Raw genomic sequence first — 16,961 nt, 5'->3', positions numbered from 1 at the left:
ATTATGAGACGTGTGCCTCTATGTGTTAAATGTGTAACTCTGCAATATTATTTACCGCACACACTGTTTGAAAATACCTCTGCTGAAATTTTTACATAACAATTAAAAGTGAAAGTATTTGCCCTTACAGGTGCGGAGGATGACGGGGGCGCTAGTTGCTGTTGGACAGGGTAGACTGTTGGTACGTCAGATTCAGGAATTACTAGATGCACAAGATTCACTAGCTTTTCCATATAACCTGACCGCTCCGGCCCACGGTCTGTTTCTGACCAACATAGAGTACAAAGATGAAGGTAAGGACAGGTGATTAGGGCTGTGTCTGGAATATACTGCATACTATTTTTACAGCATCTAGTACATGCAGTTTCATGTATGCACACCTGCATGACCCATTTGATAAGATTGTGACTATGCCTGTGAAAACCACGCGTATTGTTTTTTTTTCAACATAAAATCATCCTATATAATGTAAATAACATTCTGTGAAAATATAACATTGATATCTTTATTGACCGAGTAAGATCACATCAAAGATTGAAATCAAACTTTGATGATCCAATTCATTATATTATAAGGGGCCCTATTTTAACAATCTAAGAGCATTGTCTAAAGCGAACAGTCTAAATGGGCGTGTCCGATTCCACTTTTGCTAATTTAACGACGGGAAAAATGTTTTATGTGCCAAGCGCATATTGAAAAGGGTTGTTCATATTCTCATAATGAGTAATGGGTGTATTTTGGGCATAACGTGCAATAAACCAATAGGAGTCTCAGCTCTGATTCCCATTAAAAGCCAGTTGCGCTGGCGCTATGTCTAATCTCTATTTAGATGACGGACTTTGTAAACTAAAAAACTAAACGGAGGAAGAAGACCACCAGTATAAGAATAATGTTAAAAATTTTTGTTGTTTTCATTTAATTGAAATTATACTTTTTTGGATTAAAACCTTTAAAAGATGTTTTCTTTCAGTCATAGAAGTACAAATAGCAGGCTTTTAATTGCTGTAAATGTATTGATATTCTACATAATCATTGTAATCTCATAAAATAATTTGCAAATATGCAAGAAAAGGTTTGTATTCTAAAAATACTTTATTTGTAACAAACAAGAGATAAAGAATTTACAAACGTGCGGAGAGCCGTTTCAGCACTCCGACAGCGCCGTGTTTTTTAAAAAACCATTAAAAATAATTCTCATCTCACCATATCCACAGGTACAGTCATCAAATACAATAAATCCGTGGGGTGGCATTAAAAAAAAAACATTTAAAAATAGATGCATTTGTTTAAAGCAAAGCATTTATTTACTTACCAGGCTACAGGTGAAGCAGCTCTTTACGCCTTCTACACTGAAAAAAAAATGATTCATTGAATTTAATAAATTTTTTAAGGTAAGTGGTTGCAATCAATTTATTTAAGCTACACTTAAAAAAAAAGATTAGTAAAGTAAAATAAAATATAAAACTTGCAACCAATTACCTTAAAAAATTTATTAAATTCAATGAATCATTTTTTCAGTGTAACGTCTCATAATCAGTCCTCATTTATGTCCAAGAGACTCAATAATAATATTTTACATTCAATCCTTTAATCTTTCATATTTAAAAGCGTTTTTGTGCTGCTGCGCATCCACATGTGTTAAGCAAACCCGCGTTGTCGTCCCGTTTATAGGCGCATATTACTAACGCGCTCATTAAATAACAAAAACAATATTGCGCCTTTGACTTTAGACCAGGTTTTAGTTGGTCAATGGCGTAGTCTATTTTAGTTGCCTCAAAATAGCAACGCGCCAACAATGTGCCTGAACATACCTCGTTTTCAGACCAGAACGCCCATGGGCGCAAAATTGAGCGCAAAAGCATTTGCTATTTAAACAACGTGGCACTAAACGTAAAGACACTTGCGTCACGCATTGCACGGGGTGTATGATAGAGCCCAAAGACTTTAGCCTGGATTTCACAGGCAGAGTTAAGAATGCAGTGTACACCATAGTGCACTACATAGTGTACATGCAACATTTTGATTGCCTCATTTGTTTTTCCTCATAGATCTTGTGCCCTACCTGCCAAATTGAACATTTAGAAAGAAACAAATCCATAACAAGGAAAAAAATGTATGTATATATGTCTGTAAATGTTTCAGAACATTTATTAAAATGTCTTTTTTTAATACTTGAACTTTATTATCGTAAAAACATTAATGTTGTAGCATGTTTTGTAATTCTAATGAATACTGTAAACATGTTCAAAGATAAGTCAAATCTTTATTCTACCACACAATATCATTCAGACATCAGTGTCACTAAAAATGCAGCAAACCTGAGAGGTGCTGAATTTCTTTTATCATGATCCACTGCAAGCAATTCTCCTTATATCAATCCACACAACCACTGACCAAACACACTTTGTCTTGCTTTTTAAAAGACATACAAACATTTCCGTCATCAACATTCAATTAAGGTGAACTTGGGAAATCTGTTCATAATTCAAAAGGCTGATTCATTTCTCAGCTGCATGTTTGTAAAAAAATATTGAAAACTTTTTTCCTAATGACAGGCATTTAAATTAATATTGTAACAAAAATATTTCAATTGAAGTGAACATATCAAAATGTCAATAAATTAATTAGCCTAAAGCATTGTGTTGCAATACCAAAGATAAACACGGTAGCGTAGAAACGCAACGTTTAGCTGCAGGAATGTATCTGAAAACAGCCGAAATACGTAGTCCATTTCTATTTATTGAATTGTGGGACACCAGTTTAAGTGTTGATGTCTTGACAGTCCATTTTAATAATAGTTCACATTTTGCAAAGAAAAGACAAAAATAAAAACATCTAATCCAGGTCAAGTATGACTCACAGCTTGAACCAAACTTAGAAAAATGAACAAGGCATCAGGAGATATCATCTTTAGTCAATCCAGTATTTATCAAAAAGTATAGCATATCATTAACATTCCCTTCAAAGGTATGACTGACACACTTTACGCCAATGCATACTAATGAATAAAATATGTATATAATGCATAATGCAGATGAGTGCAATGTTGGTTGTTTTTAAAGTCATTAAATTAAAATGTCCCACAATATAAAATAATCATTTGCTCTCCTGAAGTGAAACTGAGTGTTCGCCTTTTACATTTTTAAGATGGCTGCAAATAGAAATTGGGGCACAGCTTATCATGATTAAAAATTTAGTTGCATTTAAACACTTCGTAACATACGACTGCAATGCAGTGAAAATACAATGAATGCGTAACATATCTGCTTTCAACTGCATCTGTTACCATTTCACTCCTTGTACTTAAATATTCATGATAGCACTATACAATGTATACATTTGCATTATTTCATATATTCGATTGATTGGTAAAATCCAATGAAGGCAAAAATCTTTGGCTTTGTTTTAAACCAGGCAATGGCATTGGCAATTATTTTTCATGATTTAAAGCCAAAACTTTTTTTAAGGAGTATTAAACTGAAGTAGCACAGTAAATATCCTTTTATTATTAAATAAAACCCTGCATTGCATTGCATGAGTCCTTGCTTGGAGTGTTACGCAAAATCCAATGTAGCTGCTCTCAGATTTCATATAACATGGACTTGACCAAACACACATTTTCACTGCAGTACCGCAGGTTGGCATAAAGTGTAAAGTAGTCGAAGGACCCAGCACACTTTGGAAAATAAGAAAAGCTACTAGTTCCATTAAACTGTCAGCAATCAAAATATAACACTTGTGGCAATACCTACGCATCATGTTTGCAGCCCGTTTTAGAAATCAATATAATAACAGTCGAAACACACATCCCACATTTAGTGTGAAAGGTTATTAAAAGGCATATTTTGTTTCATGTCATGCTTAACACACGCATATATCTTGGACTGCTGCTATAGCATTTGCGTACAAGTGAAGATAAGACTAAAAATTCTAAATTTATTAAGTACAAAGAGTGAAATGGGATAAAATGAGAAAAACCTATAAAAACCCCATCTGAGATAAAACAGCTCATGTAAACATCCTCTCTGGCACAGATCTAATCCCAGCCTCTGAATTAAAAACATAGTTAAGAGCAGAGTCCTATTGGAACGAAGACGCTCCTCAATTGGCGATTTTCTCAATTTCATCCAAATCATCTGTGTCTAGCTTTTCAATTTTCTTATCTGCAATGAGAGAAAGTTATTTGAATTAGTCTAAATTCATAATCATTAAACATCTTAATTTCACACAAAAGCCTTAAGCTTTACAACATTTAAATAAAAAAAAGGTCAACAGCAAATGGGGTCCATGTTGAAAAGTTTAAAAACGCAATTTGTGTTTTCGCAGGTGTAGCGGAGGATTTTCTCGAATTTTAGAAAAGAGCCGCCTTCTCCACTTTTTTAATAAATTCAATTGCACAAAACTCCTGATTGACAACTAGGAGGAAAAATAGTCTTGATGATCCACCCAGAAAAATCATCTGCAATACCTTTAAGTTTAAAGTCACACCACAGTAGCCATGTTTCCATTAATATGATATTGTGCATTTTGAAGTATCGCATTAAAAACGAGTGATGGAAAGGCAAATTTCAAATAAAAATCCCTTAATGAAATTTTTCAAAGATTTGCTTTAGGGATGCTCCGATTGATTGGCCGATAATGCTTGCTATGTTTCTCAATATATTACGGTGAAATGCCGCTACATCCAAAAGCCAGGGGGCGCTCTCGTGCAGAAACTCAAAATGCACTCTAGACGAAGAACAATACACACGCAGCTGTGATGACACGCAGCTCCATGAAATGGCTGAAGGATATATTTATATTGCTGTTCTTCAAACCTTTTCAGGTATTTTCATGATTATGAAGAATATGTTTAGTTAATATGTTTGACGAGTGTTACTTTTTCAAATGCATGTTATAAACGACTCAAACAAACAGTGATTTTAGATCGATAAGGACTTACTGATCAAAAGCCATAGTACATGAAATAGCTGTAATAATATCGGCTGTCCGATTCAGACTAGTGATCGGCCACGTATTATTAGTGGAGATCGGCATTGATCGGAGCATCCCTAATTTGCTTCATGTTTGGATGGAAACTCGGCCACTGATAATTTTGCCACCCAATGACAAATTCACAACAACGTAATTTTTTTTACAACATTTGTTTACTTTTAACAATCTTTTATGCTTTGTTTGCAATAGGGGTGCCCCCAAATAGTAAAAAAAAATCAATGCATCGATAGGAGAAGCCCGATTCGACTATCAATCTTACAGTCGAATCATCGCAGATGTGTTATGAAATGCAGACAATTCAGTTTTGGCTGTATAAGGGGCTAATCACACCAAAAGCGCTTTAAACGCTTGGAAACGCAAGGCGGACGCACTGCCTTTTTTTTTTTTAAAAGAGCAGTGTGACGCAGCTTTTTATATTGCTAGGCAACCACAGAGTCGGCTGTCTTTTCAATCAAATATTGAAGCGTGAGTGCTCTTTTGCTGTTAACTGTCATATTAGCAGAAATTTTAAAAAGAGGGCGCTTGCTCTGACCTTGTTTGAGGGTGAGAGGTGCACAAACATGCAGGAGAGAGTGAGCGAGTGGAGTCTGGTTCTTCAAAGCAACTGTAAAAACTTCCCTCAGCACAACGTAAGGCCCGCCTCTCCCCTCTTTCGATTGGACAATGGAAAGACGCGAATGACGTTGGGCGCTTCTCCGCTCTCAGCGCTCCTTCAAAAACGCGTGCGTGGCAGGCGGCAAAAAAACGCAAGGCGCTCGGCGCGCATAAACAGCGCGCAAACGCTCTCTGCCCATAAAATATCATTCAAAAAAGGCGCCTGCAACTGCCATAAACGCTTTTGGTGTGATCGACCCCTTTGGTTGCACATTATCTGATTTCACACAACAGCTTTCTTTCAATATATTAATATACAGCCAATTATGTTAATGCTATGCAAATAATGTGGAAAAAGTAGCTTTCAATAATTTTTTTTTAAAATGCATGAATAAATCCTACAACCCGCGTGACAGGGCTACATGTCCATATGGGAAGAGGTTTCAAGGTTAACAAACTTTTGCAAAGCAGTTGTCTCTTTGTTTCTGCAGTTAAAATGACAAAGTTGGCAATTCTGGCTTTGCTTTCATTATTTTTATAATTTCTTTATTTTATTTATAGATCACTCAGGGTTATACGATTTAACCATTTGTGGCTTATTTGTGTACAGATTTGTTCTGCGCCATACATCATGGCGTTAAAATGTTATGAGGAATCATTTAAGGAATGTTTATACACATTGCCTTTCATTTTAACTTTGTTCATCACCCGAAAGGCAGTTTTGGTCAATTTACCAGAAAGTTGTTTCTGTGTGCTGCTTGTGAAAGAAATAAAGTTACCCATTTGTTGACTACCTGGTCTGTTCCCCCTCCCAAACCATGCACACACACATGATTTGACTATCAGTCGACTATAGAAAGATGCGTTTTATTATTATTTGTATGTTTTCTGAGAGGTGCACCTTCCTTACCATGTGTGTATGGGGGTGATTTAGGGTCACATTTAATGTTGATTGGTACATTTTCCTTTCAACTATTTCCCCCACAAACTCAAAGTTATCATCAGGCCTTTTATTGTTTGATGTACAATAACCCACTTTAAAAAAAATCCTTGTTGCATTTAAATTTAATCAACCTAAATTTACAATTAATGTCAACTTTCTTGACAAAAGAGCAGTTGCTATGAATTATAAAAATTAAGTTGAATTTGCTTAACCCTTTACTGCCAGCATTTTAAAAAAAAGTTGCCAGCACCAGCATTTTAACTGATTTTCACCAAAGTTTAACGCCTTCCAGAAAATGTTCTTCTTTAAATATATAAATAAACAATATATCAAATGAAAGAACAGACCGTTTCATCCTACCTTCATTAGTTCTCTTTATCACCTCTCAAATATGGGTAGGTTTCTTTAAAAACACCCAATTTTGAGCAAAAAGCTTAGACAATTGCATTTTTGTGAAGGAATTTTGATAGAGATATCAGATGCAGATCGATCTTAAAACATACACAGAGTTCTTTCTCTTTCACGTAAGGCGCTATTTCCGGGTTGTATAAGTTGCGGAAGTGCACCCCCTGGTGGATAATAGCGGTATTGTTGAAAGCCTGAAAGTCTCGTCATTGGCACGGAAGCGTTTTCTCTTAATTGACGAGTTATCTCGTCAATGGCGGAGAAAGAGTTAAAGCTTAGCCATTTTTATAATTTACAGCAACTAGTCAAAAAAGTCAAAATGAATAGAGGGTATGCACATGACGTCGGCGAGAGGGACTGCGTTTACGCCCATTGAGTGGCAAAAGACAGAGCATTTGAGTACAGTGTGAACTCAGCGAAAACACGAGGAAAGTGCGTCTACATGAGAAACAGCTGTTGTGTGATAGACTGTACTAACAGATTAACAAGAATTCAGAGCTATCGTTTTACAGACTGCCAAAAAACACCAAAAGGAGAAAAAGGATCATTCATGCCAACGTCTACAGACCACAGGTGGCTTGATAAGTTGCTAGGGTCACTATCAAGCAGAGGCTTTGTATTTGTAGAAGTATTTGTATTTTATCCATGTTTTTCTTTGGAAAACATACATTTCAAAGCATATTATCATAATTTTTACTCTATTACATTTCATAAATACACGTGTTTGTTTTACATTTAATATTTAAGTACATTATACTTTTACTCAAGTAAAATTACATAAAAATTTATTTAATACCCAATTACATGAAAATTTTAATATGCAATATTAAAGAATACACAGTATGATTCTATGCTTTAGAATGTAGTGAAGTAAAGTTTTTCCCAATACAAACATCCTAAAGCACAGATGCTTGGAAAATGTAACCAAGTATTGTCCACCTCTGCTATCAAGTCCAGCTAAATTCAATTTAAGCTGATAATAGTCAGTTTCACTGGCATTTTTGCAGCAGCCGCTATGAAAACCAGCCATTTTGTTGAATGTTTGCCACTCGACGGCGCGAGTTCCGGCATGGTCACGTGGAAAAGTGACGTCAATGCATACCCTCTATTGTAATTTCAAATTGATGTGCAACAAGGAAATTTTAGTGTTGCTACAAAAAAATCACTGTTTCATAATGCCATCTAATCTTTTAAGATAGTGTGTTGAAGCCCTGAGTCATTTGAAACAACCTTAATATGTGAACATGTACAAATGTGTGCCATTTTAATCTGGTTTACTTATTGAAAAGGAGAGTTTAACTTATTGAAGTGTTCCTGGATCCGGTTAAGGATGTTCATGCTAAACCTGCTGTCCACCATGTTGATGGCCAACCCCCTCTTGCCAAATCGCCCAGTACGCCCAATTCTGTGCAAGTACGTCTCGTTGTCAGGGTTGCCGTCCTTGTCCACCGGCAGATCGAAGTTGATAACCACAGACACTTGCTCAACGTCAATACCTGTTGACCAACACACGTTAGCGAAACAAAATCCTAACTAGCTGGTCATCTACAGTATTGTATGACTTAAAACAGATAGCAGGTTCACTCGCCTCTAGCGCAAACGTTTGTGGTAACAAGAACTTTCTCCTTGCCATGGCGGAAACGGTCGATGACCGCTGCTCTCTGTTCCACCTGCATCTCTCCGCTGAGCAGCGCTACTTGATGTCCCTCTCTAGAAAGCTCTCCCGCCAACCAACCGGCAGTTTTTCTAGTCTGTGATGACAAGATATACAGTTTTGAAATACTGAGGTCTCTCTTACAAAATGTTGTTTACCTTCTTATCCAACCATGCTTTTTGAAGAACATGAAACATAAGCAGCTGTTAACGTATCAAATCTCAATTCTTACATGGCAGAAGATCATGGCCTGTGCGATAGTAATGGCTCCGTAGATGTTGCACAAAGCCTGAAACTTCTCTTCTTTGCTATTGCAGTTGACGTAGTACTGCTTGATTGTGTCTAGAGTCTCCTCCTCTCGTTTGAGTTTAATGATGTTGGGGTCGGGAACGATTCTCTTGGCAAAGTTCCACACGGTTTCTTCAAAAGTGGCAGAGAAAAGCAGCATCTGACAAGTTTTAGGAAGCATCCTGTAAAATGCGACAAAATTCATGTTTGGTTAACTTTTGAAAAAGAACACTATTCTACAAATATTGGAAAATTATCAACCTTCAAGATTAAATGTGTTCATGCTTACATATACAGCCGCGGAAAAAGTAAAGAGACCACTCCAGTTTTAATCATTTTTAGATGTATTGTGACCATTTCAGTTTAGTTGAATTTAAATAAAAGCCTACTTCAGGAGTGACAGAGCCACACAACAGCAGATGTATTTTGTTGTTCCGCATTTTAATTTTCAGTAAATGCAAATAAAATAAACACAAACAACAAATATAATTTTTAGTAAGAATTTGACAGAAATGTTGTCAGTAGTTGACAGAACAAAACAAAAATCATAATTTTACTTACACAAATAGTAAATCTAGAAAAACTGAAATGGTCTCTTTAATTTTTCCACAGCTGTATGTATTTTAAGGTGTTGCTCAAACCTTTGAATACGTATACTCTGGTCTTGATGGCCCTGTGTGGCAATCATCACATCAGCTTCATCCAGAACGAACACCTTGATCTTCTTGGGGTCGATGAACTTGAGCTTTTGGCACCAATCCAGAACTGTACCAGGAGTTCCGATCACAATCTGTTCCTTGAGTTTCACTCCTCGCTCCACTGGATCACACACACAACATGCTTAACATCATACGTGCAACTGCATAAATGTGCTTATTTTATGCTCTATAATACAAGTCAAAGGGCCTTTAAAGGGACACTCCACTTTTTTTGTAAATATGCTCATTTTCCAGTTCCCCTAGAGGGAATCCATTCAGCTGATCTCCGGGTCTGGCGTCAGCACCTCCAGCACAGCCTAGCACAATCCATTGAATCCGATCAGACCATTTGCATCGCGCTAAAAAAAATAACCAAAGAGTTTTGATATTTTTCCCCACTTAAAACTTGACTCTTCTGTAGCTACATCGTGAATGAAGACTGACAGAAAATTAAAAGTTGTGATTTTCCAGGCAGATGTGGCTGGGAACTATACTCTCAAACTGGCGTGGTGGTCGGGGACTTTGCTGCCGTGGCATGGCTGCGGCGGGCGCGGTGGTGTTGCGTAGTGCCCGAAAATAGTCCCTTGCTATTGAAAATTGCCGGGGGGTTTCGGGCGGTGCGTAATATCATTGCACCTGCTGCAGCCATGTTACGGCAGCAAAGTCCTTGATTATTACGCCATTATAGTTCCTAGTCATATCGGCCTAGAAAATCGCAACTTAATTTTTTGTCAGTGTATCTACAGAGCAGTCAAGTTTCAAATAGGAAAAATATAGAAGCTCTTTGGTTATTTTTAGCGCGATGCTAATGGTCTAATCAGATTCAACGGATTATGCTAAGCTATGCTAAAAGTGGTACGGCCAGACCTGGAGATCAGCTGAATGGAGTCCAAAACAGTAAAAATCAAATGTTTAGCATTAGGGGAGCTGAAAAATGAGCATATCTTCAAAAAAGTGTTGAGTGTCCCTTTAAATTTGGCCTAATCTGAGACCCACTACCATTACTAGCTGCGTTTCCATTACCTTTCAAATTGCGCAAACTGACATTGCAAATTTAAAAAAAATTCGGCCAATGGAAACTTGTCAATTTCCACTGGCTGTTTTTTTTTCAATTTGCAATGTCAGTTTGCGCAATTTGAAAGGTAATGGAAACGCAGCTAGTAATGGTAGTGGGTCTCAGATTAGGCCAAATTTAAAGGGACACTCCACACTTTTTTTGAAGATATTTCAAAAGGGACATTTTCGTTTTTTCCTTCCTTTTAATCGCCATGCCAGCTTCTATGGCTATGTTAATTGCGCAAGTGGACTTTAAAGGCAGGGTAGGCAGGAATCATCCAAAAAACTTCCCTACAAATTTGTCCAAACTGTCTTTATATACCAATACACAAGTAAAATGCAAGTACTCTGAAAAAGAGAGTATAAAATCGAGTCTCTGTAGACCTTCTAAAGCCACGCCTCCAAAACACATGAACACGCTGACCGGCTCTGCTGGGAGAAGCATTTAATAGGTATGATGACAAAATTTTCAAAAACCCCAAAACTCTAAATTTATCACATGACTAGACAGAGCAGACATTCCCATTTGCAAAGAAACAAGGATTGTAAAAATCTTTTGAGTATTGAGAAAGTTATGATATTTTTAATATTAGAAATCAGAGGAAAAAGTTATGGAAGGGTGTCTATGGAATGTGTGTGACCGAAATGCTGCTTATTCACAAGTTTTTGCTTGTAACTCCCTCATTTTATCAGATATTTGCATGCAATTTTAACAGAAGGTAGAATTTTGTTAGTACTTTCAAAATAAATTAAACATTTAGGGGCGGTTTCCCGGACCAGGATTAGCTTAATCCAGGACCAAGCCTTAGTTAAATTAGGAAATATAACTAGTTTTAACAAACATGCCTTACTAAAAACATTACCTGTGTGCATTTTGAGGTAAAACAAAGGGTACTGATGTATTTTAAGATATGTCAGTGCAAGTTGTTTTCAGTTTGGAGAGCTCTTAAAAGTGTTTAAGTCTGGGACTAGTCAAATCCCTGTCCGGGAAACCGCCCCATACTGTTTTAGTTGGAATGGGCATCAGACCCATGGTAACCATGTTTTTTAGAAGGATGCCTGCAGTGGACATTGACAGAACGTTCACTGTAGTCTATTAATAGATACGCGACTACCAAATTTTCACGGTTTATTTAAATACCCCCTCCACCATAGACTTAGAGTACAATGTTTCAGTACCAAGAAAAAAGATATTTATTTGGGTCCATCTACCTTTCATTAGAGACCAGAGCTTAGTGGAAGCACATCGCCCGGTTGAAAGTGACACAAATGTTTAAACAGTTGCTGTGAATTAAAAACACCTCCGAGTTGAAAGTTAAAAATATCAAACGCTTCCGGTGGTCGGACTTGACCTATTTATTATCATATTTAGTAAAAACATACTACAACTTTGCGGCGAGAAGTGGATATTGCATGACACACATTTAAAAGTACTGCGTGGGCTGAAAACAGATTCTTTGTGCCCGCGATGTCAGCATTGCTACATTAAATTACCTGAGACGAGCGGCGAGGAAGAAGCGCGGTGCATGTAGTAACATCATGTCACAATCACATGTAATAATACACCTAACTTTATCGCTATGAATATAAACAAATAGGATGGCTTTTAGTACTCATTATTAAGCTAGCATATCGATACTGGTAAAGTAGTTTATAATCTATTTTGTTTGATTCGGTAACAAACGAGCTAGTTATATTTATAAGACAAAGCTAAAAACAGATTGCAGTTTTTTTATTACCATCACTTACACTGTGATGAAGGTGAATTTCGTGGAAGATTCATAACATATATGGTGTTTTGCATGGAAGAGTTTTCGTGATGAAAGCATCTTTGACTCTGATGAGGACTACACACCGGAGACAATACCGCTACCGCATCGTCGACTCGAGGAAAAGCCACGCGATATTTACTCTCGTTTGATTTCTTCGTTTATTCCTTTTTTTGCCTTGTTTGCCTTTGCTGACTGCATATAAGATAATAAAATAAGAGCTAGTTATATGCAGGTACTGCGAGTTCTGAATGCTTTTTCTCTGCCGTACTTTTGCTCTTCCTAGAGTGCCTCGTGCACGTTCAAATCAATCGGGTGTGCGCATGTGTGGGCAGATCCCATAGCAACAGGGGTGGTGCCATGGTCGCGCGAGAGAGTGATAGTCGCGCAAGCCAATCATTTGTTTCGTCCCGAATGCAAATAATTAGCTATGTTTAAAAAAACGTCGTGAAAGGTCTACAGACACTCGAGTTTATACTCTCTTTTCAGAGTACTTAGATTTTACTTATGTATTGGTATATAAAGACAGTTTAAACAAATTTGTAAAAAAGTTTAGATAATTCCTGCCTATAAGTATAGATCTTGTGTCTTACTGAACTATAAGCTTGCAACAGCAACTATTTCTTAAACTTCTAAAACAGAGCTCTTACGTTTGTTTCCCCGTATAGCATACACTAGCTGGACTTCAGGGTAGTACTGTCCCATTTGCTCGATGACCTTCCCTGTCTGCAGGGCCAACTCATACGTTGGTGAGACACAGAGACACTAGACAAAGAGTCAGAAACATTAAATAGATGAACTAGTTGTATTAATGCGTTATAACCGCTGATGCTAGTGATGGCACGTACCTGAGGCCATTTGTTTTCAGGATCCACGTGACTTAACATGGCCAGGACAAAGGCAGCAGTTTTACCCGTGCCAGATTGAGACTGAGCGATGAGATTCTGTGGGCTGGAGGAGGAAGATGCGTTTCGTTAATGCCTTTAGTTTCAGATGCACAGATTAAAATGGATTTGAATACAGAAAAACTTATTGTAAACTTACGGTTCTGCCAGCATCATGGGCAATGCAGTCTCCTGGATTTTGGAGGGCCTGTTGAAACCCATAGCATACACTCCCTGTAGCAGTGGAGGTTTCCTGAAGAAGAGTAAATATAAGTTAGTGGATATAATCCCTAGTAAAACTAAATGCATAATTTACACACGCAAAAAAAAAAAAAACAATAGCCTCATTCTTTCCAAGAAACAAATAAATTGTATGGTGTCTGCTCTGAGACCCCCAATTCTCACATCCCATGTTGTCTTGTCCACTGCAAATTTGTGGCAAGATACATAAAACCTGGTTCATACTTTAGCGATGAACACTGGCCGCAATATCTACGCCAATGGCTATGCGTCTCTTTTCATTTATTCTTCTGCGTTGTTGTCAGTGTCGACATGCAGACCGCAGGTAGGAAGTGTTATCTAACGGGTATGATAACTTAAAGCAGAACTACGGTCAATCTTTAATGCATACTTGAGGGTCCGTGTACAGTGCACATGGCGCAATTTTCGTCATCAAATTACCAACAGATTTTTGAAACACTGTACACGTATGCGCATCCAGGAGAATGTAGCACGTAGCCCAGGAGATGCGTTGCATTTTGTTGCACTGTGCATTAGTTAAACATCTGCGTATATGTTTAAAAGTCAAATAATCTACACTTTGCAAGGCTGTGCGTTCGACTGTGCGCATACACGCAAAATAATAAACTGTACTTGGGGCTTTACTGGTGTATCAGACAACAACTTGTTACAGCCTGAGTTGTTAAATATCACTTCTCAACTTGGTTAATTTTAACAAACGGTTAACAAACGGAAATGCGTACGAGAGGATGCAACACCATACATCCCAGTTTTTTTTTTACCCGAGGGAGGGGTTCTAGCAGACCAATCACAGGACTTGCGGTCTGTGTAGAATTTAGTGATGCAAAGTCCGATTCATTTCAGCGAACCGGCTCTTTTCGGACAGTTCGGCTCATTGAACTGGTTCAAAAAGCCAATTCATCGATTCCTGAAGTCATCAAGAAATGACATCACTACGCATTTACTGTATCAATGAAACATTAAAATAAAGTCGTTTGTGTCAACACATTAAAAAAAAAAATTTTAAAGTTGTTTTTGTGAAGGCATAGCTGATTTATTGCCTTTCATTCACAAGAAGTTAGTAATGTTTGTGGTCACAGTTTCAATCGCGGATAATAAATAATAAATGCCAGATACAACTGACCAGTTTTGACAAGCCTACAACTTGAATAAGATTCCTAAAAGACACTGATGCACAATTGTGGATGTGTAAGTATAAATAATAAACACACTTGTGTGTTAAACTCATTGGTCTTCCTTAAACAACTACAATATGATTTGCATGCACAATAAATTGTACCAAAACTAAAGCTTTTTAATAAAACAAGCATATCAAGAAACAAATAAAAAATGAAACTTCGCGCATCAGGCTCATTCAAATCCTCGGTGATTCACACGCAGTGTCAGCAACTTATCCGTCCGAATCGTCGACAAACTTCGTTCGGTTCTTTTTGAGTCCGACGTGCTATTTCGGCTGTGCGACCTGCGTCATCAACCCGGAACCTATGCCCAAAACTAAAATTTGATTCAGTTCAATTCATGAACCGTATCGACCGGTTACTTCCTGAGAACCGTCTCAAAAGAACGATTCGTTCAAGAACCTAACATCACTAGTAGAATTGATGGTGAAGTCTACGGCACAGGCTACGCGACTCTGCATAGGCTATGCTATGCACATACACTCGATGCAGAAATATAAATTAGATTTAATTGAGACTTTATATCTTTGTCTTAGTATGTGTTGAAGCTGTAATAAAATGAAGGCCAAAAAGTGTCACTTACAATCTGAGCTCTTCAAAGGACTTGACAGAGTAAAGCGGAGAGCTTGGATCTCTCTGCAGAACTTCCACTTGATTGGTCGTGTTTACTAGATTACTTCGTATCAGTTTATTTAACAGTGACTGTGCCGCCTTGTCATCTGCAATACAGATCAGTAAAGTCAACTCTTGGGTGGACAGCATGCACATGCTCCCAGAACCCAAACAAACAATACAAACAGTAAAAACATGAGGATAATATCATAACTCACCTTTATCATCCTCCTCTGTCTTTTCTCCATCTACTGCTGTGTTTGCCCCTTAATAATATCAAACCAATTGAACACTTTGAACACAAATTCTTAACATCAAAAAGCATAGCAGAAAAATTTGTTTCACTTTATGGATAAACAAAATGCAACCATGTTTCATTCTCACCGTTTGCCTCTGCTTTCGCCTCTGCTTTTGCCTCTGTTTTCGGTGTGTCATCCTTCTCATTTATTTGCAAACTGCTTATCTGTAAAACCAGCATTCAATGACTTACAAAAGACTTTTATACACTATAATGTATACGTTATATTTCTATATAAATTTTAACAGTCTTTTATAAATCATGTCTCAAATGCCACTCTAATAGTTGTGCCAGTGGCAAAGTGTAAAAAGAAATACGAAACTCCTTATGCGGTGGCGTCACTAATGACGTCATGCTCAAAAACAAGAGCGACGCTAAACACATAAAACAGCACAATTTGATATAACTTTACTTTACAAGTTTAACTTTTAAGTAGAAGTTTTTATTTGCTGCGTTTTTAAGAAGCATTTCTTAAAATATTAAATCAGAACCCAATGTAGCATTACTAAAGACAGCACTGAAGTTGTAAAATTACACGACTAACGAAACTTTAAAATGAAAATTATTGAAGTTCTGCTAATTGTCGGATTACAGAAATAAAGCACATTATCGGTGCTTGTTCACAATCACACTATTTGATATTTAAACGTACCGACTCCGCGGCGGCTTCTTGCTCATCAACAGCCTGGGCCCACGAATCTGTTGCCATGTTATTACTTTTCAATAAAATACTTTTCTTTAAAAGAGGATTCAAAAATTTAACAGCGGACTGTTAAATTGAACTACATATAAAGGTTTGATAAAAAGTAAACGTAAAACTTCAACGCAACAAATTCATACAATGGCGTGCGGCTTTCCTCGCTTTACGTTGTGCGATACTCACACTTCCGGGCGGAAACAAGCTTACACGCGTGTGGTTCCTTTTTAAATGTTCCGCAGTCGATTTGTTACTGTAAGCACACTCTAAATAGAGTTAACGTGAAAACAACTTTAGAAAATATATACAATTGAAACGAAGCTAATTGTGTGATTTTATATTTATTGTGAGATGTTTCTTGCACATTTATACTCCACTTGCTTGCTTCTCTGATTAGAAACCCAAAAGACTTCTTTTAGATGTGTTCTGTTAAAGGGGACATTTCACAATAATTTTTTTAGATGTCAAATAAATCCCAGAGTGCATATGTGAAGTTTTACCTCAAAATACCCCACAGACAATTTATTATAGCATGTGTGAGCAAAATGTGCTGTTTTTGGGTTTGTCCTTAAATGCAAATGAGCTGATGGAATGCAAACACTGATAACGATGATGGTTTATTGAAATTG

General features: G+C 37.2%; 2 protein-coding genes across 6 annotated transcripts in view; one reads left to right on the top strand and one right to left on the bottom strand.

Moving 5' to 3' along the window:
* Positions 1-16,961, top strand: part of LOC129427207 (tRNA pseudouridine synthase-like 1) — a 60,691-nt gene that overhangs the window by 15,442 nt on the left and 28,288 nt on the right. For all 5 annotated transcript variants that reach the window (XM_073875895.1, XM_073875894.1, XM_073875892.1 and 2 more), the window contains one exon: positions 131-293. In XM_073875895.1, the coding sequence (XP_073731996.1) occupies positions 140-293 (154 nt within the window). In that variant the 5' untranslated portion in view covers positions 131-139. The remainder of the gene's footprint in view (positions 1-130; positions 294-16,961) is intronic.
* ddx19b (DEAD-box helicase 19b) lies at positions 2,720-16,552 on the bottom strand. Its single transcript, XM_055183521.2, has 12 exons — positions 16,288-16,552; positions 15,722-15,800; positions 15,556-15,603; positions 15,309-15,444; positions 13,447-13,539; positions 13,251-13,353; positions 13,053-13,167; positions 9,521-9,698; positions 8,824-9,061; positions 8,526-8,688; positions 8,242-8,433; positions 2,720-4,163 (listed from the first exon to the last, which is right to left on the bottom strand). The coding sequence occupies exons 1-12, from the start codon at positions 16,342-16,344 to the stop codon at positions 4,102-4,104; spliced, it is 1,464 nt and encodes a 487-aa protein (XP_055039496.1). The 5' UTR covers positions 16,345-16,552; the 3' UTR covers positions 2,720-4,101.

This window comes from Misgurnus anguillicaudatus, chromosome 14, assembly GCF_027580225.2.
Source record: "Misgurnus anguillicaudatus chromosome 14, ASM2758022v2, whole genome shotgun sequence".
NCBI lineage: Eukaryota > Metazoa > Chordata > Actinopteri > Cypriniformes > Cobitidae > Misgurnus > Misgurnus anguillicaudatus.
This window is presented reverse-complemented; position numbering and strand designations above follow the sequence as displayed.

Coding starts and splice junctions, on each gene's coding strand:
- ddx19b (XM_055183521.2), bottom strand. CDS start 16,344: ATGGCAACAGATTCGTGGGCCCAGGCTGTTGATGAGCAAGAAGCCGCC. Junction 9,062..9,520: donor CAGAGTATACGTATTCAAAG/GTTTGAGCAACA, acceptor CGCATTTTACAG/GATGCTTCCTAAAACTTGTC. Junction 8,434..8,525: donor CACAAACGTTTGCGCTAGAG/GCGAGTGAACCT, acceptor GTTGGTCAACAG/GTATTGACGTTGAGCAAGTG.